The sequence below is a fragment of the Gastrolobium bilobum genome, unplaced genomic scaffold, assembly GCF_033153095.1.
Source record: "Gastrolobium bilobum isolate Gb01-03AN ecotype WA unplaced genomic scaffold, APGP_CSIRO_Gbil_v1 utg115184, whole genome shotgun sequence".
In the NCBI taxonomy this organism is placed as follows: Eukaryota; Viridiplantae; Streptophyta; class Magnoliopsida; order Fabales; family Fabaceae; genus Gastrolobium; species Gastrolobium bilobum.
In genome coordinates this window covers 18,517-43,168 of record NW_026898863.1, presented here as the reverse complement: position 1 = coordinate 43,168, position 24,652 = coordinate 18,517, and the positions used below count along the sequence as shown (strand labels likewise).

At 36.2% G+C, this 24,652-nt stretch overlaps 2 protein-coding genes and 1 pseudogene across 2 annotated transcripts; 1 reads left to right on the top strand and 2 right to left on the bottom strand.

Moving 5' to 3' along the window:
* Positions 1 to 9,188: 9,188 nt before the first annotated feature.
* LOC133284752 (uncharacterized protein At5g23160) lies at positions 9,189 to 10,182 on the bottom strand. Its single transcript, XM_061481820.1, has 2 exons — positions 9,722 to 10,182; positions 9,189 to 9,637 (listed from the first exon to the last, which is right to left on the bottom strand). Exons 1-2 carry the CDS (start codon positions 10,058 to 10,060, stop codon positions 9,242 to 9,244), a joined length of 735 nt encoding a protein of 244 aa, XP_061337804.1. The 5' UTR covers positions 10,061 to 10,182; the 3' UTR covers positions 9,189 to 9,241.
* Positions 10,183 to 12,954: 2,772 nt separating this feature from the next.
* LOC133284754 (U-box domain-containing protein 1-like) lies at positions 12,955 to 20,799 on the top strand (annotated as a pseudogene).
* A 762-nt stretch (positions 20,800 to 21,561) lies between these two features.
* Positions 21,562 to 23,835, bottom strand: LOC133284753 (cytochrome P450 86B1-like). The gene is made up of 2 exons (XM_061481821.1): positions 22,570 to 23,835; positions 21,562 to 21,978 (listed from the first exon to the last, which is right to left on the bottom strand). Exons 1-2 carry the CDS (start codon positions 23,833 to 23,835, stop codon positions 21,562 to 21,564), a joined length of 1,683 nt encoding a protein of 560 aa, XP_061337805.1.
* Between the last annotated feature and the right edge of the window lie 817 nt (positions 23,836 to 24,652).

The window sequence follows — 24,652 nt, the reverse complement described above, 5'->3', positions numbered from 1 at the left end:
CCGAAACTGGCAGTGACCGCTCTGTGTGGGAGTGCACTTTTCGAGATGGAAGCAGCAGACGTTGTGAATGAGCTGTTAGAAAAGATCAAAGAGGCACAAGTTCAGAGAGAATGTCTGGATTATGTGAAGAACCAAGACGGTGTGTCTTGGAATGAAGATGGACTTCTTTTGTTTCAGCAGAGGATCGTGGTTCCTCGAGGTCCGTTGAACGTAGAGGTTATGGCAGAGGCCCATAAGGGCCAGTTTTCTATCCACCCTGGTGCTACCAAGATGTATCAAGACTTGAAGAAGAATTTCTGGTGGCCGGGCATGAAGAAGATGTTGCCGTTTTTGTGTCTAAGTGTTTGATTTGCCAGAAGGTAAAGATCGAGCATCAGAAACCGTCCGGTGAGCTTCAACCTCTTGAAGTACCACAGTGGAAGTGAGAAAGTATTTCCATGGACTTCGTGGTGGGATTGCCTAAGACTCAGGCGAGTTGTGACTCTATTTGGGTCATTGTGGACAGACTGACGAAGTCTGCCCATTTTCTTCCAGTGAAGGTGAGCTTCACTACAGAGCAGTTTGCCAAGATTTATGTTCGCGAGATTGTGAGGCTTCATGGGGTGCCCGATAGTATCATCAGTGATAGGGACTCGAAGTTCACATCTCGGTTCTGGGAGGCGCTGCAGGAGGCTTTTGGTACGCTGTTGAGATTGAGTACCGCCTATCACCCTCTGACTGATGGACAGACTGAGAGGACCATCCAGACCTTGGAGGACATGTTGCGGGCTTGCACGTTGGAGCAGGGTTCGGCATGGGATAGGTACCTTTCGTTTGTTGAGTTTTCGTACAACAACAACTTTCATGCTAGCCCGGGCATGGCGCCCTACGAAGCACTGTATGGTAGGAGGTGTCGGACTCCTACCTGTTGGTCTGAGGTTGGAGACAAGGAGCTTTTTGGCTTGGAATTTGTCCAAGATACCACCCAACAGACCCAGATGATCAGAGAAAAGTTGAAGCAGGCGCAGAATCGCCAGAAGAGCTACTATAATGTCAAGCATCGTCCACTGGAGTTTAATGAGGGTGAGCACGTGTTAGTGAAACTTTCACCTGTTACCACTGTTGGTCGGGCACTCGGAGTGAGGAAGTTGAGCCCGCGATATATTGGGCCATACTAGATCCTTGGTAGAGTAGGACCAGTGGCCTACCGGCTTGCCTTGCCTCCGAACTTGGCCAACATCCACGACGTGTTTCACGTGTCTCAGCTTCGGAAGTACATAGCAGATCCTTTGCACTTGGTGCAACCTGATGATGTGGAGGTTCGGGATAACCTAAAGACTCCCGTCGGACCACTAAAGATTCTCGATCGTGGCGAGAAGCAGCTGAGGAGCAAAACCATTCTGATGGTCAAAGTGCAGTGGACTGGAAGAACTCCTGAGGAGTGTACTTGGGAGCGAGAGGACGAGCTTCTCTGGCAGTACCCCGAGTTTCGAGACATGTATGTTTTCTGATTTTAAGGACAAAATCCTATAAAGGTGGGGTGAATGTAAGAACCTGCACCGTTAATTAAGGAAATTAATTAATTATATATGAGAATTAGGAAATAATTCCATAATTGACCCTTATAATTATATTGAGGCTTAAATAAGTATGATAAGTGTTTAAGAATGCTGAAAGTCGCTTTTCGGAGGAAAAATGCAGATACCGGTTCTGCTAGTCGGTATAAATGCATACCGAAAAAGTATCCCGGAAAATTATAATAAGTGCATGATAAAGCCTAGAATAATATTTAGGACTTGTAAAACGAGTTTTAGGTTAAAACAATGAGAACTGGTGCCAGAAACTGATACCAGCTATGGAAAGCACGTACCGGAAAGGTGCTCCGAAAAATAAAATAAAAATTTGATAATTCTTGTAAAATTGAGTAGGTTAAGAATCTGAAGTTTGGGATTAAAATGCTAAGCGTAGCTATTAAAGCTAATACATTGTGGTTAGTGTTAAGTGGACCTATATAAGCCTAAGGGCACAAAACCCTAGGCCATACTCAGCCTCTACGTGAGTCTTTTTGTTGATTTCTCTCCAGCCTTCTCTTCTTCTCTTGAAAGTCTTGGCCTTTGCTCATGAAAAGGGACCAAGAAGCCATCTTTGTTGTGAGTCTTCTTCTTGAGAGTTGTAAACACTAAGCTGTGAGCATTGTGAGGGGGTGGTGGAGCATTTTGAGTTTATGCTTGCTGATTGTGGGACGTTTTTGGGGCTGTTTGTTCTGAGTTTGGGTTGTATGACCTTGTTCTTGGCTTCTTGAGCTTCAAGAAGCAGCCTTTTGGCACAAAGGGACAAGCTTGAAGTGTATTTTTGTAGCCTTGTGAAGTCAGAACCTTGGGGTTGCATTGGAGGCTTCCTTTCTTCTTCATTTTCGGAGTTTAGAGCTCTTGAGGTGAGCCATGATCACCTAAGTGTCATTTTGAGGCCTATAGCTTGTTTAATCAATTAAAAAGAGGAACTTTAACCATTTGAGTAAAGGAATGTGTTTTTGGGTTTATAACATGTTGGTGGTTATCTGTTTAGAGAGTCATTGGACTCCTAATCGCTTTTGGACCTTTAAATTTGGGGTTATGCAGAAGTTGGCTCGAATTTCTGCATTCTGTTGAAGAAGTATTCGAATACTTTTTGTGTAGTATTCGAATACTTGTTCATGGTAGTCGAATACTCCTTGCAGGAGTATTGAGATACTTTTCTGGGAAGAAAAGTATTCGGATACCTTTGAAGAAGTATTCGAATACTGGAAAGTATTCGAATACAGTAAGATTTAGTATTCAGATACTTGGGTATTTGGATACTGGGGGGAAAGTATTCGGATACTTGATAGTATTCGAATACTTTAATGAAAGTAATCAAATACTTTCTGGAGACAGGGAGTATTCGAATACTCATCGAGGAGTATTCGAATACCTCCTGCAGAAAATGCATAAAATGACTTAAAATGAGATGGAAAGCTTTAATCACTTAATGTAACCTTGATAGATGGTTATTGATGATTACTTACTGTATAAACAGATTGTGATTGTACTGTTTGCGGGCTTTGAGCTAGTGTGGACTCTTGGCTTGGATAGTTAGCTTGCAAGGTAAGCTTTCGTGTCCTCAGTTTAGCCATGTTGTGGTTCCACCATGTCCCATGGGGGTATGGTTATATGCATGCTGTGTTACATGCTTTTGATGTTTTAGAAATGCTATTGAGCTGTTATATGCTAGTGCCTTGTTGATATGCATGTGGTGTTCCACCTATACGGTAAGCCTGAGTATGTAGTACATACAATATGGTGAGGCTGTGGGTGAGGTGCAAGCAGTGTTCCTTGTACTATCTGTAGGTAATATACGTATTCCTGCATTTCTCTGGCCAGTAGAATAGTATTGACACACATGGCATGAATATCTGTTGCACTGCATAGTTTTGAAACTTATATTGGAAATTACTGCTTTTGAACTTATATTACATATGTAAGTGAGTTTGAGGAGGAAAATAATTGAGGACCCCTTGTTTTACTGAGATTTCTGGATTAGAGATCTCACCCCACGTTTGGGGGAATGCTTATTTCAAGTTCAGGTAATGCGGGGGTTGAGACCTCTAGTGGCAGGAGGCCAGAGCTTGGCTGATAGATGTTACATGTTTATGCTGCTTATGCTGATATGTTGTTATGATTGGATGTGGATCTTATCTACTGTCTTATGCTTTTAGCTTCGGTTTATGGATTTCTCTGTTGAGACTCTGTTGGTTCTGCTGTTGATTTGGTGAGCATGGGGATTGTCCATGCCACATAGACTTGATTATATCTTGTTTTATGTTGGAGTTGTATTAATGTATCAGGATTATTGTCCGGACTACGTGTAGTGAATCCGTGACATAGATACTCACTTTATCTATATTATAAGGTATTTCAGTTAAGTGTCTTTTTGCAATTTACATACAAGCGATATTTTATGAAATTGATTAAGTAATCAACTTGGCTAAGTATAATGACGTCATAATTGAAAAGAAAAAGATATTCCGCATTTTTAATTAAGCGCAGTTTAATACGATGATATGTTAACAACCGGGTATACATGGGGTGTTACAACACGCATGCACGGGCCTTGGGCTCTACTTTCTGCCTTCTCACACATTTCTTCAAGTGCGTCAATCACAAATCGTGCGATCCTCATTGCTGCAATGATTATCCACGCTCCACAGCTCCACTCTTGCACCTCACCACCAAATCGTAATTGCCTCTAGCTCACCACTTAGTTGAGATAATATTTTGTTGAAAAATGGATTTAACTTGGGTTACGTTTTTGTGGATTAATGGGTTCGAGCATACTTTTTGGGAAGGCTTGTGGTTTGATTTGTAAAGAAAAATCAAGATGGAAAGATGGTCAGTGTGAACTGATGGCTAGTGTGAGGAGTGGTTCAAAGGTGCTTCCAATGAGAGAAAAGGGCTAGGGTTCGATGATGCATGTGAGAATGAGAGAAAGAGTTCAGGATTCCATTAGTTATAATACTAATTATGGACTAGGTTGAGCCACGTCTACCACTCAGCTTATCTTTTCTTCCTTCTTCTGGCTTTACCCTTTGGCCATTGCTTAAGTGGACTTGTTTCCCAAATGCAAAACTTTTGGGCTGTAAAAACTTGAAATGCCAAAATTATAACCCATTACTTCTAGTTTACCCAAAATATTAAACTTAATTGAAAAAGGGTTGAAATTAGCATTCAATGCCTTTCTTTTTATCTTTTAAGCACAACAAGTATTGTTTTAAGTCTCAATTAAGAGACTTATCACACACCTAAAAATGTGTGAGATCCATATTTTTTTTCCCTTAAAGGCCTATATGGCCTTATACACTTTTATATGTGTCTAAGAGATAAAAATTATTTCCTATAACACAAGAGACATTAAATCCATATGTATATTACCAAAATTTTAAACCAAACCTCAAACGTTTTATGCAGTTTTCCATGCATTCATGATGCATCTCCAACACAACGAAACCAACTTATCTGCATAGCTTCGATCTTTTTTTTTTTTCAAATAAAAAAAAATCTTAATATTATTATTAGTTTTTTTTTTTGTGAACCATAAGTATCCTCAACAATATGCAATCTTGTTCGTGGCATGTCCAAGATTTTCGAAGATGGTACTGGAAAATATCGAATACATGTTCTTATCATCACCTACTCAACTCTCATGCACCAACTGAGCTATCATTATTTGATAAATCCAAACATTATTAATGCACCTAAATATCTGTAACTTATGCCGCCATTCATAAATCAAATTCAGAGGGAAGCGGCTCACATAATCTATATAAAAAAAAGGGAAAAAGAAGTATAATGTTGTAGGAAAATATTTAGGTAATGTTATAGAGATAGAGATGGTGGGACCCACCCTTGTTTTCAAAAACCAAAAAAATAAACAAGTGTGGGTCCCACCATCTCTATCTCTATAACATTACCTAAACATTTTCCTACAACATTATACTTCTATTTCCCATAAAAAAATTAATGCATCAGTAGATACAATTACCTCATGCAATCTAAAAATAGGTTAGGAAAAAAAAGCATAATATTTTAAAAAATTTACTTTCCTCTTATATCATAAATTTTATTAAAATATCCTTTATTTTTTTTCTAATCCTAAAAGAAATTTATTTTAATAATGCAGGAGATAATTAAAAGAACATGTAAAAGAAAAGTAATTACTATTATCAATATATAAATCTATAAAAAAAATAGAGTTTTTTGTCGTCTAATAATTTTAAAATTACGTCATTATGAGAATTGGAAGAATTAATAAAAGATATTTTGATAAATTTATAAATTAAAAGCAAATAAAATTTTTAAAATACTTTTTATTAATTTCTCTAATCTCAAAACAACGTGATTCTCTGGAGATAATTTAATTCCCACTGAAAAACAATAAACCAAAAAAATATCTGTACGAAATCTTTGACTTGATTTCTGGTTTTTGCTATTGGGTATACATTTCCAAGCAAACGCCATTCAGAAAGAGCCGCCAGGTAAACGGCAAGGAAAATTGTTTTTTAGGTAAGAAATTTCTTTTTTGGTAGGTACTATTAAATTTATATTATCTTAGTTATGATATTAAAAATATAATCGATGTACAAACTAGCAATGTTTCTTATAAAAGTAATAAGTTGGTTGTTATCAAAAAAAAAAAAAAAAAGTAATAAGTTGGTAATAATACGTAATAATAGTACAAAGTGCTTTATTATGAGAGCAGTTGATCAGAATTATTTTTAGTGTTTTTTTTTTTGTATGCATTTTTAGTGTTTTTAAAATAGGAGATTCTTCTCATTTTATACGAATATTAATATATCATTAAAATATATATCATATTAACAATATATATTATAAAAAATATCGTCAAAAAATGAAACAGTTATAATCTATATAATCAATATGGTACATATTTAATAATATAAAGAAAATTTTCTATTCTTCAAACAAACACTAAGAATTGATCAGTGCACTAAAATTTCTATTCTGTCACACATGTCAGATGTGCTGACTTCAATCACGACAAACCTAGCCCCAACTGTCAATTACACAAAGAGCAAAAATGAGGAATTGGTTTGTTTTCTTATTTGTTAAAAATTATCGGTATTTTAAATAATTTTATATATTTATCAATTACTAATTTTATGAATCAGACTCTAAATTTTTATTTAAATAACTAATTAATATTAGATAATTCATAAAAATACCAATACTGAAAAACATACCATAATAACATCCAATCAACAAAACAAGCTAATAAAGAAAGCAATTTTTTTCCATAAGAGAGCGGTGTAATTTTAATAAATCTTCAAAAAAGTTAGCATATGCCTAATTAGGGGTGTAAATGGACTGGGCTGGGCTTTGGCCTTCCTGGCTCAAGCTTACGTAAAAAAGAATTCAGCCTATCTGGCCTACTGGTCTATTAAAGGCTTTATTTGTAGGCCAAGCCCGACCCATTTTAAAAAATAAGAAAGTCTGACATGGCCTACAGGCCTCGTAGGCCTACCACTGTAGATACTAAGCAAAAAAAATAATTGTATAGAACAAAGAAAGTTCCATTCATGCATGCACTAGTACTTCTCATAAGAAAAAAATGACAAACAAGAAAGAGTCAACATAATACCGCAGCTCTAGAATGTATATCATAGAGGAATAGAGTCAAAGAAATGGGGAAAATAAGAAAAATATAATTACTGGATGCTGAAATAAAGTCTACAAGAGAATGTCATTCATCTAAAAATCTTTAAACCACCAACAAGACAAGGGAAAGAAGAGTATTATTGAAAGATCTTCATCAGTAACATCATAATCCAGCAAGGTACCCATTGCTTCATGGTATTAAGCTGCAACAACATGTAAAATTTGGAGACATTAGACAAGTTTTTCTTTCATAAAATAAAACCAACAAAAAGTAAAAGACGAAGCCGAGAGTGAGAAGCGGCGGTGCACATAAAAATTAGGGTTGATATTGGTACTTTGCCACATAAAATAAAAATTATTTTATTATTTTATTTTAATAAATTAAATAGGCCAGCCTACAAGGCTGTAGGTCGGGCTTGACAAAATTGGCCTATGGCCTATTTGTTATAAAAGCTTTTTTATAAGCCTAAGCCTACTCTATTTTTCTGAAAGGCCGGGCTTAATATAGGCCGGGCTGTAGGCTGGGCTGGGCTAGCCTGACCCATTTACACCCCTATGCCTAATAGAATATCAATGCTACCAAATAGTGGTAACTTAGAAGCAAGGGAGCTAAATAGTGAAAATGAAAGAGATTGGGTTCAATCCTTACATGCTATCTTTAAGAGAGATTTAAATATCTTAATCCTTGACTTGTTCGCCCTCCAAATTAGTCTCATAAGTGATTCAAAGAGATAAAACTTATGAGTAGGGGTGAAACTGGGCCGGGTCGGCCTACGGGGGCCTCTGGCTCGGCCTACATCAGGCTAGACCTGACCTAGTATATTTCGTAAAACAGGCTGGATTTAGGCCTTGAAAAAGCTTGTTTAATAAAAAGGCCTAGGCTCACTTTCACAATGCCTGGCCTATAAACCTATATTGTACTATTTATTTCAAATAAAATAAAATAGAATATGTATGTCTTGAAGAAAAAACAAAAGATATAAATTTAATCAATTACAATTATTTATAACTTAATTATATTCGATTATATTTTAATATAAATTTGACTTTATTTCTTATGTAAGAAGAATCAACATCTCAACATGTTAGATTGTGTATATAAATATATTAAAAGGTTTTTGGGGGAGGTTATACTTACTATAAGCATTATGATATGTTTGCTCGATTCATGTAGTTATTTTAATTTACATAGTATGAATTTATTTGTTGGATCTGATGAAATATATGTTATTTAGTTTAAGCATTTTGCTTTTGAGAGTGACTTAAATGCAGATTGCATAAGTTTTGTTGTGATTCATGATTCTGTTTGGACGTTGAAATTATGATTTTTGGTTTAGCAACAGAATTTGAGTATTTTGTAAAGTTGGTTCATGGTTCTGCTTGGAAGTTAAAAATTAATAGGCTAACGAGCTAGTCCAGGTCATTTGTTTTTTTATAAACGGGTCAAGCCAGACTAACAGTTAAACTCATACTAGGCTTGGGATAGGCCAAATTGAAATTTTATTATGTAAGCTTGGACTTTTCGGGACAAAACTTGGCTCAGCCCAGTTCACTTTCACCCCTACTTATGAGTATACAGGGAGAGCAAACTCACCTCAAAGAAATAATTAAGGTTTGATAATTTAAAAAAAAATCAATCCTTAACTCCACCTAAACATTTTAATATAATAAAAAAGATAAAACAAATTAATAAAAGCCCAACTGCCTTCTGGTCTCAAGATGATTTTGACCGCCGTTTGATTTGATTGGTTTAGTTAGTCAAAGTAATAATGTGAAATAAAATCAATAAACTCAAACACAATCATGACTTAAAAAAATATTTACATTTACATTTTTTTTTTTGCAGATATACATTTATGTTAATTTTGTATATTAAATAAGTATAAGGTAAACTCTCTCTTTTTTTAATTTTTACACTAAGTTTTCCAACCAAAATTTAATTAACAATTGGTTTTTTTTTTTTTTTACCATTTTGTCTAAATTATATATACTAATTTAGACAAAATTGGAAGCAGTTACCATCAAACGACAAGATAATCAACAACCACCTACCTACCTAATTACAAGAATTTTCATAGAGTTCCCCGGTGATTTCTCTCTAGAAGTCCTTCCATAATCACTTTCTTCTTGTGCAACTTCGAATCCAAATCCACATCGTTAATTGATTTGGTATTGGGATCATCGTCGTCGTTTACCGTAGCACTCTTCCTAAAACGCGGGATAAAATACAACCACGCGGAAGTGCAGAGGATGGCACAGAAACGACCCCAAAATATCATTATCACCAAAGTCACCACAACAACGGACATGCCAACCAGAGTGTCGTTCGACCTCCCCCTCGTCCTTTTAGATGTCGTTTGGTTTTTTTGCATTGACGACGACACCGCCCGCACCTGCCGTTTTGGTTGTGCTGGAGAAGCCCTACCTTGTTGACGCGTGTCCTCTACGCTGTTCGCACCATGCCTTGTCTGAAACAAAGATAATAACACAATTCGGTGAACTAATTGGAACTGAATTTGCTAACTTGCGCCGGGGGTTGATTATGCGCATACCTGTGATGGCGTGTGATAGGGTGTGACGGGGAGCACCGATGGTTGCTGAGCTGTCGGTGGAGGATTGGATGCCGGAGATTGATGTTTATGATGAGGGGTTGACTTTGACTTCAACTTGTAATCATGAGCTTTAACAGAGAGCGAGGCTTCAAGCGGCACCGTTTTGGAGGCTGAGTTTTTATTGAATCGAATCCTTGTCCATGAAAACCAACTAGTTTTCTTTTGTTTTGGGATAGGATCATAGTTCTCTTTTTTGGGTAGAGGGGATCCAAAGCAACATAGAAATATAGAGGTTTTTGGTTTTGAGTATTTGGTACTTGGTTTTTTGGATTTTGCCATGGAAGCGAGGGTTAGAGACTAGGAGAATGGGATGAACATGATTATTATGATTTTGATTATGATGAGGAAGGATTTTTGAGACTGGAATGGTTGGCTTAGTCTCTAGTGATGATGTTGTTATTGAAAGCATGATTAATAAAATATTGTTATGGGAAATGGTATTGGTTTCGTAGAATGTATTTTGTTTGATTTATAAAGTTTTGGTTTGGAGGGAAGACTTGGACTTTGTCCTTTCAGTCCAAATCTTCCGCGTTTACAACTATCTCACGTTTCTTCACTGCCCTCATTCTCTATTGCCAATGCAATTTTTATTATGGTGGTTTTTTTTAAGGTGCTTTTGTCTACGTGCATGCCTTGTTGCTTAATACATACATATGTATATACAATGATATACCTAATATATATATATATATATATATATATATATAGATTTTATAATTCTCATGTTGAAGGAGAATTGGAATATCATGTTGTAGAGATAAAAAGCATGTGAGACCCATGTGTTAGAAAAAATTATATGTAGGACCCATGTCAGTACGGAAATCGAAGGGTGTGTAGGAAAATTGTAATTCTCATGTTAAATGAGAATTATAAAACCCTATATATATATATATATATATATATATATATAATGAAAGAATTAATATTTCTCATGTTTCAAGAGATAGTTCTATTTTCTAAACACATATTATAATTTTATTTTCTACACACATATTAAAGTGTGTGGAGCCATATAAAGAAAAGAGAAAAAACAAAATTATGAGCCCCACATATTTTTATATGTGTGTAGAAGATAAAATTATTTCATACAATATAAGAAACATTAATTAAATAAAACAATTAGCCAAGAAGTATAGAAAAGAAAGAATGGCACTATTCACGGGGGAGCCACATGAGGGTAAAACCAAGTAGATGTAGTTAGTTACATTTAGGCTTGACGAGAAAGAAGAAATCATTTGTTTTATGTGTACATAGATGTTAGGGTTATTCTGTAGTATTTGTAAACAGTGGGGAGTGAATATTTGAATCGAGGACCACATATCATGTTTTTACTAATTATTGCTGTTTTCATATTATGTGTGCTTTGTGTATGTACGAGGTTTTTAACATTCCAATATAGCATCAAATGCTAGAAACTCAGTTAATGCATGAAAACTGAGCAATGAGAGCTGAACAGGTGGGGGTGAGAGCATGTATTCGATCCTCTCTAGTATTATCTTTGAGAGAGATTTATAGTTTTAATCTTGAATCCGTCCCGAACAAGATTGCATCCGGTGAAAGATACTTGTGATTTATAAAAAAAAAAAAAAATTCAAATTAATATAGCTTGTCAAGCTAGGATTTTAAAATTTTGAGCGTTTTTTTTTTTTGTCTGCTTTCCCTAGGAAGAAAATAAGTTATAATGGACTATATCTAATCTCTAAATTTTGCATTTATAATTGTAGTTTTGTACTTTTATTGGACAATTGTACATTTAGTTCACGTGTTTAACTAAAAAAAGAGAGTCACAAAAGTTGTGCAATTATGCATACAAATTTTGTGTAGGCAAAAACTATTGTAGCTTGATGAGAACATAAATTTATAAGAAAAGCCTCCGCTTTGAATTAGAACATTCGTTTTGTGTGTATATGATAAGGAAAGGCGGCTTTTAGAGTCGCTTCTTTTGGTTAGTTATACATATTAAATTATTCTATTAATATTTTAGTTTCAAACTTGAAGAGCAATCAAGTGGGAGAAATAGCCTCCTTAATTTAACTAAAATATGAAGAGATAGAGACAGAAAGAAAAAAAATTAAAGAATATAAAAAAGAAAATGACCCAAGTTTTCAGAAAATCTGATGGTTGCTGAGGTATTCATTATCGAATGCCGTATCTAATGCTTTGCCTTGGCTTTTTGTAAGTTTCTATCTCGCAAAACTTTTAGAGCAGAAGACACTACCCGTTTCCACCGAAAAGTTTGTGCTACCGTATGAGATCAATTTGAATGGATCGAGCAGTATAAATCCATGCGAGTTGTTTAGATGAGTCAATCTTATTATATACATCACCGATAGAAAGACAAGTTTGCGGGAATTTTTTTTTAAAAAAGTTTTATAAAGTAATTAATTCTATAATGCTGATTCTGATTTTGTGACATCTTGAATGATGTTTTCCAACAACAAAAATAAAAGACATCTTGAATGATTCAAGATTTATGTGATCGTAATAGGGTTGAAATTGTATTGCAGTCCATAAAAATTACACTATCATTTTTTTTAATATATCACCGATTCATTAATTATCCGACTGGTTTAGTTTGAACACTGTCGAATTTGTTATAGGGGATAACTCTTTCAAGACTATTTTTTTCATTCCCATAAATCGAATTTAGACATCTGATTAAGGGAAATAAGCTCCTTATTACGTGAATCAATAATTGTTGATAATTACACTATCATTTTCTCAACAAATCCATTTCTACAAACTTGATTATTGCGATTGAATTCTAAAAGAATCTTTTTATATTGCACCTGAGATGTAAATCACACTACAGATTTCATTTAGTTTTATGTTAATATTTAAAGTAAATATCCTTTTTCGTCCCTGACAATTTTCACGAAGTCTCTTTTGGTTCCCAACAATAAAAAAGGCTCATTTTGGTCCTTAATTTTACAAAAATAATGCCACGTTTGTCCTTCTGTTAGTTGGCATCCAACGGCCCAACTAACGGAGCACTCGTGGAACGTTAGTTTGCCGAGTCACCGTTAAGTAGTCCAGCGTGAAAGTAATACGACGACGTTTTGAACATGCCTTGTGTCTTCTTGGAGTTTTGGACAGCTGACCCTAGTATCGAATGCCCTATTTGGTCCCTGTCAAATTTTTCAAGGCCCTATTTGGTCCTTAACACTAAAAAAATGGACATGAACATAGAAGTTACAAGGCATATTGCAGCAAACCACCAACCACAAACCTTTCAAACCACCATTGCAGCAATCCAATGGCCCTTGCCAAGCATCCTGGACAGTGTAGGAGGACTAATTGTTGTCTCCAATCTAAACAATCTCATATCTCTGGTTTCTTATTCCAAATCCATGATATTCACAGATGGAGATAACGATGGAGGTGAAGAAGAGAGTAAGTCATTATCTGCATTTTTTCATAATAAAATACATGATAGTTCTTCATCTTCTCAGTCCATGTCTATTTCACCTAGTATTCTTGATGAATTTCGTTGCCCAATTTCACTTGATTTAGTGAAGGACCCTGTCATTGTATCATCTAGGCAAACTTATGATCGAACTTCAATTGCACAATGGATAAACTCTGGGCATCACACTTGCCCTAAAAGTGGGCAAAGGCTAATTCACACTGCTTTAATACCCAACTATGCATTAAAGAGCCTTCTTCAGCAATGGTGTCATGAAAACAACGTCCCAATAAATGAGCCTTCAACTTATTCTTTTTCCGAGGGAAAGAACAACAAGGGCAAGAAGAACTTGAATGAGAATGCTATTAATCATATTTCTGCAAACAAAGCAGCTGCAGATGCTGTGAAAATGACAGCAGAATTTTTAGTTGGAAAATTGGCAACTGGTTCAGCTGATACACAAAGGCAAGCTGCATATGAACTTCGGTTACTTGCAAAATTCGGCATGGATAACTGAAGAATCATAGCTGAGGTAGGGGCTATTCCTTTTCTTGTTACACTTCTAGCATCTCAAGATTCAAGAATCCAGGAGCATGCAGTTACGGCCTTGTTCAACCTCTCCATCTATGACAACAAGATTTTGATCATGGCAGCTGGGGCAGTTGATAACATAGTAGAAGTACTTGAATCAGGGAAGAACATGGAGGCAAGCGAGCATGCTACAACAACAATGTTTAGCTTGTCAATGGTGGATGATTGCAAAGTACAAGTATGAGCTCGTCCAAGGGCAATACCTGCCTTAGTTGGACTCTTGAAAGAAGGTACTCCTATTGGTAAAAGAGATGCTGCTACTGCACTATTCAATCTTGCAGTTTATAATCCTAACAAAGCAAGTGTTGTTAAAGCTGGGGCAGTTCCTGTGTTGGTTGAGTTGTTAATGGATGATAAGGCTGGCATAACAGATAATGCTTTGGTTGTGCTTTCTTTACTACTTGGTTGCTCCCAGGGGCTACAAGAGATAAGGAATAGTAAAGCATTGATGCCACTTCTTGTTGATCTTCTGAGATTTGGGTCAGTTAAAGGGAAGAAAAATTCAATAACACTTCTATTAGGATTGTGCAAAGAAGATGGGGAACTTGTGGCAAAACGTCTATTGGCAAATCCAAGGAGTATTCCTTCTCTTCAAAGCTTGGCAATAGGGCAATTAGATTGCTGCAATGGTGGTTTGAAAGGTTTGTGGTTGGTGGTTTGCTGCAATATGCCTTGCAACTTCTGTGTTCATGTCCATTTTTTTAGTGTTAAGGATCAAATAAGGCCTCGATAAATTTGTCAGAGACCAAATAGGGCCTTTGATGCTAGGGTCAGCTGTCCAAAACTCCAAGAAGACATAAGACATGTTCAAAACGTCGTCGTATTACTTCCACGCTAGACTACTTAACGGTGACTCAGCAAACTAACGTTCCACATGTGCTCCGTTAGTTGGGCCATTGGATGCCAACTAACAGAAGGACAAACGTGGCACTATTTTTGTAAAATTAAGGACCAAAATGAGCCTTTTTTATTGTTGGGGACCAAAATGGACTTCTCGAAAATTGTCAGGAACGAAAAAAGATATTTACTCTAATATTTATTAGTTGGGCAGTTTAGGAGTTTAACATCAATAACTTAATCGCTAATTTTTTTATTTTTTAGTCTCCTTATTCAGTTCATCCTTTCTACTTGTCTGGTTTAAGCACTATCGGGTCCAAAACGGTGATAGCTCTCGCAAGACCATTTTTTTCATTTCAGGATTCGAATTTGAGACCTCTGGTTAAGAAATACAAACTCCTTATTACTTATGCCAATGATGTTTGATAAGTCATACAATTAATGAATAAGTTGTAATATTTTGTTCTTTTTAATTAAATGGTATTAAATTTAATATATATGTATAAATTGATTACTTAAATAATTAATAACGACCTTTACTAAACAAAAGGTATATATATTGTTGTTGTTTATTGGGCTTGCGTAATTTGCAAAATTAAGTTCAGTACTTGTTTGGGGCCTTCTTATATTAGTACATTAGTAAGATGAGTGGGCCTAAGTGGTTTGATGTGCCGATACCTCTGTTTTTTGCTTTTACGTTATTGCCCTTACTAATGTGCGTGGGTTGGCTAGTGTGATGTGCTAGCGTGATGTGTGGAGGCTTGCTGCATGTTCTTCTGCGTGCTTCGTAAGAACCGGATAGCTGTTGTTTGAGCTGAAGTGAAGCTGTACAATTGTTTTTGTGTAATTATAGTTTCGGTAGACTCTTTCTTTTATCTGTATTTTGTGTTCACTGTTAAAGGGGTTTGTATTGAGTTGTTATTGTTGTTGCTTCTGGTACTATTATCGACGGAGGTAGGATCCTTTGACACCAGTGTCAAATTTAAAATTTGACACCTTATCTGAGAGTCATTAGATCAGAAAAGATCAACGGCTCTGATTTGTAAGCATGTGACACCATTGATCTTTTTTTATCTAATGGCTCTTAGATGAGGTGTCAAATTTCAAATTTGACACCAGAGTCAAAGGATCCTACCTCTTATTGTCTCGGAAGATGTCAAATTGTGACATCCGAGAGTTTAGTAGATTTGTGAACCAGTGCCGAAAGGTGGAAGAAGTATACAATGTTTCCAAGATCAAAAAACCTTCTGAGGCACAAGCGTCTGGTGCTAGTGGAGCAACTGGCCCTTCTTCAGAAAAGAGTAAGAAAATGGATGAAAAGAAGAAATTACAAGCGAGACAATCGGAGGAAAAGTTTAAGAGAAGCGGGAGTCAACAAAGTTAGAATGACGAAAGACCCCATGTGCCCAAGTGTGACAATTGTGGCAGGCATCACAAGGGCGTTTGTTTGATGGGCTAGAACGTATGTTTCAAGTGTGGTAGACCCGGTCACTATGCGAGGGATTGTCCCCAGATCGTGGGACGGGTTGCTCATGTGCAAGTGGTCTCTGATCCTTCAGCAACGACACATGTTAGCACTTCGACCCAACCCCAGTTAGGGGAGTTCCCATACTTGACGGAAGATATGACGCATGTAGATTACTATGACATGCATAGTTTATTGAGGTTGGAGCCACACATGCCTAGACTGTGGACCGAATTATGATTGTGTGATTAGTTATGTCTAGTGATTAAAGACTAGGCTATGCATAGATTGCTAAAAGATGATAAGTTGTATGCAATGACCTTTCCATGGAAGTGGTAGTATTACCTCCATGAGTATAGTATCCTATGAGATAGAGAATTCTCATTAAAGGTCTATATTGAGGGGAACTTCCCTTGGAGTTAGCTTTCGGGACCTCCTTGTGGTCAGATACCTAAGAGAAACAGCCCATAGCGGATCTCTCTTGGAAGTTCCATCAGATGAGATTTTGTATGAGATTATTAGTGGGACCGCGGAAGGTCAGGGTTAAATATCAAGTGAATAGATATGACCCTTGAGGAAAGTGAAAAATAAAAGTGCTTGAATGTATTAGTATCACCTAATAATAAAACATAGATTGAATCATGAATACAAGTTTTCATCTTATGATAAGATGATGAGGAAAAGAGGAAGTAATGAACGGGATAACTTTGGGAACACAAGAAGGGTTCTCCGATAAAATCTCTAGTTGACTGGATGAGTAGTTTTGTCGATTTTGAGGACAAAATCGCTAAAAAGGTGGGGTGAATATAATACTCTTAACTTAAATAATTTAATTAATTACTTTAAATTAAGTAATTAAGCATGTATTAGTGAGTAAAACTAAGTATAGGGCCTAATTAAGTGAGTTGGGGTCACTTTTGAGGTAAAAAATGTACTCAGTGGATTACAAAAAAAAAGTGTACTCAGTGAAAATTAAGGGGTATAAATGGGTGTAGGAAAAAGTACCCAAAATATAAAAATAAAAGTGGAAATATTCCTAGAATAATATTCCAGACCTTTGGGTAAAGTTTGGTGGTAATTGGAGTTGAAGAGATAGATGAGCTTATACCCGCTTAAAGCCACTTAACATAAGTTAAGTGACTCAAAGCATAAAAAACCCATCCCCCCCCCCTTGTCTGTCGAGCACCAGGGAAAGAAAGAAAGAAAGAAGAGAAGGAGAAGAAGAGAAGGAGAAGAGGGAAAGGGAGGTCCAAAACCCTAGATCCCTCAATTCTCAACCTTTTTGAGTGATTCAAAAGCCTAAACCACTCCAAATCTTCCCCTCTTTCATAATCCAAGTTTGGTTTTGAGTGGGAAGCATTGTGGTGTGAGATTTTTCCTCTCAAAATTCGCCCCATTTGAAGGTTGAAGGGGTTTGGGAGCATTTGACTTCTTGGAAGCTTGAGGAACCATCACTCCTTGATTATGCAACCATTGGTGGTAAGATTTTACTCCTTGAACTCTATTTTCATGGAGATTGTATGTTGAGGAAGATGATGAATAATGTTTTTAGGGTTTTATGATAATGTGAGTAAATTGGCTATGTTCTAGGAGGATTGAGGCTTAGTGTATGTTGTGAAAAATGCTAGGAATCACATTTAATCGGTGAAAATGAGTTTAGATAGTCATATGATTATGTTTTGAAAATTGCAAGTTATATACTTGATTGTTGACTTGATTGTGATCCTTGTATTGATAGGATTGAGGCAAGAGAACCAAGTGGGGTGACCAATCCTTTTGGTTGTGTTCAAATTGAGGAAAGTTCGAGAACAAGGTAAACCTTTGGACCTTGGGGTTGATCCCCTTGAATGTTCCACCATACTCCATTCAGGAGGAATGGTTTATGAGGTGTGATATATAATGATGATAGTTGTTGCATGCTCATGCATTGAAAATTAGTATGATTGCTTAATGATGATTGATTGAAGTTTGATTGTTTAAGAGTAAATGAGGAATGGTTGATAGAATTAGGATGAGGATTATTGTTAGGAACTTCCCTTGGAAACAGCCCTATTTGGATCTCCATGTGGTTAGAGTCTAAGAGAAACAACCTTATGTGGATCTCTCTTGGAGGTTCCTAGATTGAGGTAAGGACTTCCCTTGGAAACAACCCTATGAGGATCTCCAGGTGGTAAGAGCCTAAGAGAAACAACCCTTCGTGGATCTCTCTTGGAAGTCCATGTAATGTTTATGGATAAGAATGTGTTAAACTGTTATGATTATATGTACATCGGAAGTGAACCTTAGGGTGGAGTGATCTCCAAAGACCCCTGGTTTACTGTGATATATTCGTATATCTCACCCCGTGTTGTGGGGCCTCATTTCAAGTACTGATAGAGGTGAGGACGATCGAGACAAGAAGCATGAGTAAATTGTACCTGATATATGACATTTTAAGATTTCTTACATGTAGTAGTTCATATGTATCGGATTGTTAATTAAAAGCCAATTGTCATATGCATGTTATGTTTTAATTGGATGGACTTAGCCTATACTCATCTCTTGTGGTATCTCTTTTGTTGTTGGGAGCCAATGATTTGATCATAGTGTTTTGTAGCTAAGCCCCATGATTCTGTAATTTAAGACATGTAGAGATGATGTAATGTTGGAATTATTGTATATAAATATATGATGAAAGGGTATGGATGTTTCTTTTAATGTATGTGTACCTTTAAAGAACAAAGAATCATGTTTGGAGGTGATTATATGATGTCAATTAGGTGAAAGAAGACCCTTAGGTTGAAAATCCAAGTAAAAGTAAAGATATCCTGTCTTGTTGTCCAATTTTCATATCCTATATGATAGATTTGGACCCTTGTGTCTTAATGGAAGTTGTAGATCTTTTTCTTAGCTTTCCATAGAGACCAAGATTGTGTAATTTGGATGAGTATAACTCAAGTTATGGGTAGAATACCATAGGTAGGTCAGATTGCCCTGTTTTGGGTGCTTGCTCTAGAACTACGGCGCTATGAGCGTGAGATTCACGCTATGAGTGTCAACCTCTCTGACTGCTCACGCTATGAGCGTGGGGGTCCTGGAAATTTCAGCACCTATTTTCTTAGAAAATGCGTAACTTGGGCTACGGTGCTCCGATTTGAGCGCGGTTTGAACCCACGCGTAGCTAATGAAAAATCCTATAATATATTGGACAAATGGAGACCATAAGAGTACTCTAGTAATTTCTTAAATGAATAAAGAGTGTATATGTTTAGCGTTTAAGAACAATAAAAGTGAGTTTTAAGCCTTGGTGGTCTAAGGGGACTACTTGGCACACTATGGTAGTAATGTATGGCGTAAATAAGACTTACAATAAGAATTCCACATGTAGTTTAAGTTATAATCACGTTGTGGAAATTGTTTTAAGCACGGAGTTGATTTTAATTAAAAGCGTTTATAAATAATAAGGAAAAAGTTTATCCGTATTTAATTCAATTTTGTGATTGTAACTGCGCTTAATGCCGTACGTAATGATAACAAACCGGTTCTAGAACGGGGTGTTAGACTTTAAACAATTGAAAGTTATTGGAGCTCTAGGTCCTACATTGCGGGAAAATTTCAGATAGTATATGAAAAAAATAGAGAACTTTTTGAAAAGAACTAAATTATTCATCCTTGATACTTTATTAGGATACTTCATGCGTATTTGTGATATGGAAGTTTCTATTAAAATTCTTCCTGAATAAGAGCAGTGATTCTGTATGGTATTGAATGTTTGGTAGTGAAGTTTCAACAATGTTGAAAAATAAGTGGCAAGTGTGATAGAGATGGGAATGATGGACATACAAAAAAGAAATAAGGACAGTGATTCTATATGGTTTTGAAAGTTGGGTTGTGAAGTTTCAACAATGTTAAAAAATAAGTGTCAAGTGTAATAGAGATGCGAATGATGGAGTGGACCTACAAGATCAAGGAACATACAAAAATGAGATAAGATTAAGGAACAATCGTAATAAGGAGAAAGTTGGAGTTGCACCTGTTGAAGGAAAAAAAGGACAAAAACTTGCCTGAGCTGGTTTGCTGATCAATTTGATGCTATTGGTGCTATAGGGTATTTTGTGGTGCTACTGTGTAATTTGGAAACGTATGAATGTGTGTGTTGATGTCAAACACCTACCAGCTACCCTGTACAGTGTGCACCTCAGAAGCACGGACACGCTCTTTTCTTAAGAAATTACGCGTCGGACACGTGTCCGACACCGACACGCTCGGACACATTCCGACACGCGTTCGACACGTAGTCAATATTTTAGGACACGTTGACCATCTTGACACGCGATTTTGACCGAGTCCAACACGAAATCAACATCTTTGGACACGTTTCCAGACACATTTGTAGTTCAGATTAGAATAATTGCGAAAAAAAAAGTATAGAACAAAGTTCTGGAACAGAGTGATAGAGGGAGAAATCACAAAGTTACAGAAGTTGTCTCGTCGTCTTTGTCGTCTCTGGCACAGTCACAGGTCGCCGTCGCAGGTGAAGGGGTTTGTCGAAGAGGGAAAATCACGGTCAGCGCCTCCTCCTTCTCCGTCCCCGCCGCTGGACGCAGGTCGCCGCTGGTTGTAGGTGGCCGCTGGTCGCAGGTCGCCGCTGTTGCAGGTGGCCGCTGGGGAAGGGGAACAAGTTTGTCTAAGAGGGAAGATGTTTGTCAAAGGAGGAAGGTAGGGTTACATATATTTTAAAGGTTAAAAGACAAAAAGACCTTTTATTATTACTATTATAATTTTAAATAGAAAACAAATATGTAAAATTGACATCGATCCAAGAATTTAAAAAGGATGAGAGGAGTAAGGAACCTGATTGAATAATTGGAGAAGACAAACGGTTTAATAAAAATTAAAAAAGTGATATATTTTGAAAATTAGTCATTAAAGTAAAGACAATATATAATTTGAATGTAAATTATATTATATATATTAAAAATATTATTTAATATCAAAACGTGTCCCAACGTGTCGAAATATGTCATTTTTTATAATTAACGTGTCGGCGTGTCGTGTCCCGTGTCCCGTGTCAGTGTCCGTGCATCATAGGTGTACACTATTGGAATTTAAAATTTTTTATTTTCTGTGAATGTCAGTGGTGTTGCTAGCTTTCTCATTCTTGTATTATGCTGAGTTTTTTAACTTTTGTGCACCCTTCCTTTTTTTTCCTTTTTTTTACCATCATCCATATTTTATTTTTTTTCTAAATAAATGTTACTTCTACATTAAATAAGTAAATAAATGGAGAAAAGTAAACAGCCCAATTACCTGAAATAAATTCTGGGCTAGCCCATTATGAATGATCCAATACACAGTACAATCAACATAAACTCCATTATAATATATAGTTTTTAACTTCAGAGGACTAAACACAACCATGTTTCTTTATCATATTTTATAATTTTCTACCAAACTTCTCAAATAATGATCATCATTTACCTAGTAAGAAACAAAAATAATTCACTTTAAAGCATGGTATCCATCATTAAAGTATTTTTGAATTTTTGCTGCATGACGCTTGTGAAGGTTAACTTTCAATCCATGTTTCATGTAGAGAGTTAAAGCAAGCTTTGGCACAACAGGGTGATTCTCTACCACTTTCACATGGTAGCGGTATATGATGCTGGCTGCAGCATATTTCATCTGATAGTATGCAAAATCTTTGCCTAAACACAAACGAGGTCCTCCATTGAAAGCAGTGAATTTGTAAGCAGATTCACTAATGAAGTGACCATCTCTTAACCATCTTTCTGGCATGAATTCTCTACAGTTCTTGCCCCATATATTTTCCATTCTTCCCATTGCATAAATTGCATACATCACTTTCGTCCCCTTCTTTAGTAGAGTTCCATCTGGGAATGTGTCATCTTCCACTACCTGAAAAAAAAAAAAAAAAATTATTACTGAACCTGAACTTCTTGCATTCTGTCTCGAATACACCAAGCTGCATTAAATACTACCTTGAATTGTGTGATCTTCTTAAAACCAATTAGCCAAATGGGTGTTCAACACATCTGCCATATGAAAATTTTCAAATAGAGTTTTCTCCTACTTTACAAGATCAGATTTGAGTTTTCCCTCTTAAAAATATAGTTGTCTTTATCCAATAATTAATACATAAACAGTCACCTCAACTATGCCTACTTTTTTTTTTTTAATGAAAGGCCTGACAAGGATTATGTTTGGTAGCTTAACAAAAAGTTGACTAAATTTGTAAATCAGTCACAATCACAATTGGTTGCAGGGAAGAGAAACAACAAATTTGTAATTTCCAAGTAACAAACAAACATGCAGTATGAGAAGAATTCAATTAGCCAAAGGAAACAAAAGAAAAAAGAATATATCTTCAACTCTCTCTTTGTAATCATATAGAAATCAATTAGCAAATGGAAATATAGTAAATCAGATCAATAAGAAAGGAATCAAGATTAACTATGAAAAAAGTAAAAACTAAAATTGAAGAGTTACCTCCTTGTGATCAACAGGAACAGAAGGATATAACCTCAGAGCTTCTGAAAGAGCAGCATGCAAATAATCCATCTTCTTTATCTCCTCAGGCCTAAAGGTCAAAGAATTATCAAATAGTTCCTTGTTGATTTCCTCCCTCTGACTCACCACCCTGCAAATCTCTTCTAGTATTCTCTCCTCCACTACAGGATTTTGATCAAGCAACCAGAAAAACCAGCTCAAAGCAACTGAAGAAGTGTCCCTCCCTGCTAATATGAAATTCACACATATATCCCTCAAGAACTTATCTGAATATGGTTGTCCATTCTCATCCTTGAGTCTCATAAACACTGTTAACAAGTCTGATTTTGTGTTCTTGTCTTCACTTTGCAAAGAGAGCTCCTTCTTTCTAGTCCTAATAACATTCTCAGCAAATTCATCAACTTTTTCTATTGATTCCTTCAGCTTTCTCTCCATGCCCAAGTTGAGAAACCTCATGGCCTTCCACATAAACTCAGGTGTGACAAATCGATGCACAGTGGCTTCTGTTGCATCCTCAAAGGCTGTGGCAAATGGTATTTCAGGCAAATGAGGTTGTGAACAACCAGGATCAACACCAAAGGCTATCATGCATACATTATCAAAAGTGAGCCTTAACAAGATATCTTGAAGATCTATGGTAAGAGATTTCTTAACAGATTCCTCTAAGACAGGTATTAGCCTGTTATGGACAAGCTCAAAGAGTGACTCAGTTGTTAGTTTCCTGAACTTTGTGGAGTGAAATTCAATGCTTGCTGTTTTCCTTTGTCTTTGCCATGTCTCATCATCTGCACTGAATATACCATCTCCAAGTAGGTCACAAACTGTGTCCCTGAAGAACTTTCCTTTAGGGAAAACATGGAACTTTGTTTTGAGAAGATGCTCCATGTTGCGAGGATCAGAGGTGATGATGCCATTAAGGCTTGTGAACCAAGGCCCTTTGAATCTAAATGTCCCATTTTGATGGTTGAGTATATCTGTGATCCATTCATACATATTGTCAGTTTTGAGTGCTGTGACCAAAGAAGGTAACATTCCAAGGACAGGCCAAATAGGTAGGCCGTGATGCTTCTTTGACCTCAAAGAATGGATGGTTATGAAAACCATGGCTGCAATGATGATATCAGGGATTTGGATATGTTGCAAGAGGAAGAGGCCAAGGGAAAACAAGTTTCCGGTGGCAGCAGCCGTGCCGGAGTAGGAGGAGTAGCCAGAGGTGAGGTTGAGAGTGCTAGCTTTGGTGCTCATGGTGTTGTGGTGATAGGGAATGTGGAGATGCAAGAACATGGTCTATTTGAAGGGTGCTTGTGGTCAAGTATGTTAATATTGTGAGTGGATTCTCTGATATTAATTAATATAGCTATCTCACGTGGAAGAATCATAATTATACAAATGTACATTAATGGTGATAACAGAAAAGAGAGAGAAAATATATTGAAATATTTAGTTATAAAATCATCACCGTTGATTTATTTTTATATGATTAGGATTCTTCCACGTGACATAGTCGATCTACGGGTGTTGTGTTTTACCAAGCTGTTTGATTTGTCGATCTAAAAAACTTATATGGCAAGTGGCTACTTATGTTGTGACTAAATGATTGTAGCACCTTTTACTTGAACTATGGTTTTGTGGGTATATTTGTCGTTGGGGTGTCAAATAGGATTTCTAAAGTGTGAAAAAAACAAACCACTACATTTATTTTACCCACATCTTTACAATTAATGTCACATGAATGACACCATTATTTCTCTATACTCAACATTTACTCCCTTTCTAAAGCTGAAAAGAGTCCCACTCATATAACATATTTCTTGGTTTACATCGCATCAAGTTTCCTGTTTTAATTCATGTTCGCTTTTTAAAAAATAAAATAAAAATTAAGTCAATAATTTCAACATTAATAGCCTTAAGAAAAGTTGCTAGATATTTTATTTTGGGTCCAAATCATTTTACATCAAGTTGCACTTTTAATCTTGATCATTAATTTTATGGGAAAAAGGTGTGTCATTTTAAATGACACACCTTACATCCTTTCATTCTTACAAAGAAGTGAGACCCATAT

What these genes read in the sequence shown, in the direction of transcription:
- LOC133284752 (XM_061481820.1), bottom strand. Translation starts at nt 10,060, where the DNA reads ATGGCAAAATCCAAAAAACCAAGTACCAAATACTCAAAACCAAAAACC. An exon ending in CCTATCACACGCCATCACAG is followed by an intron (nt 9,638 to 9,721) that starts GTATGCGCATAA and finishes TCTTTGTTTCAG; the next exon opens with ACAAGGCATGGTGCGAACAG.
- LOC133284753 (XM_061481821.1), bottom strand. Translation starts at nt 23,835, where the DNA reads ATGAGCACCAAAGCTAGCACTCTCAACCTCACCTCTGGCTACTCCTCC. An exon ending in TTCCTGTTGATCACAAGGAG is followed by an intron (nt 21,979 to 22,569) that starts GTAACTCTTCAA and finishes TTTTTTTTTCAG; the next exon opens with GTAGTGGAAGATGACACATT.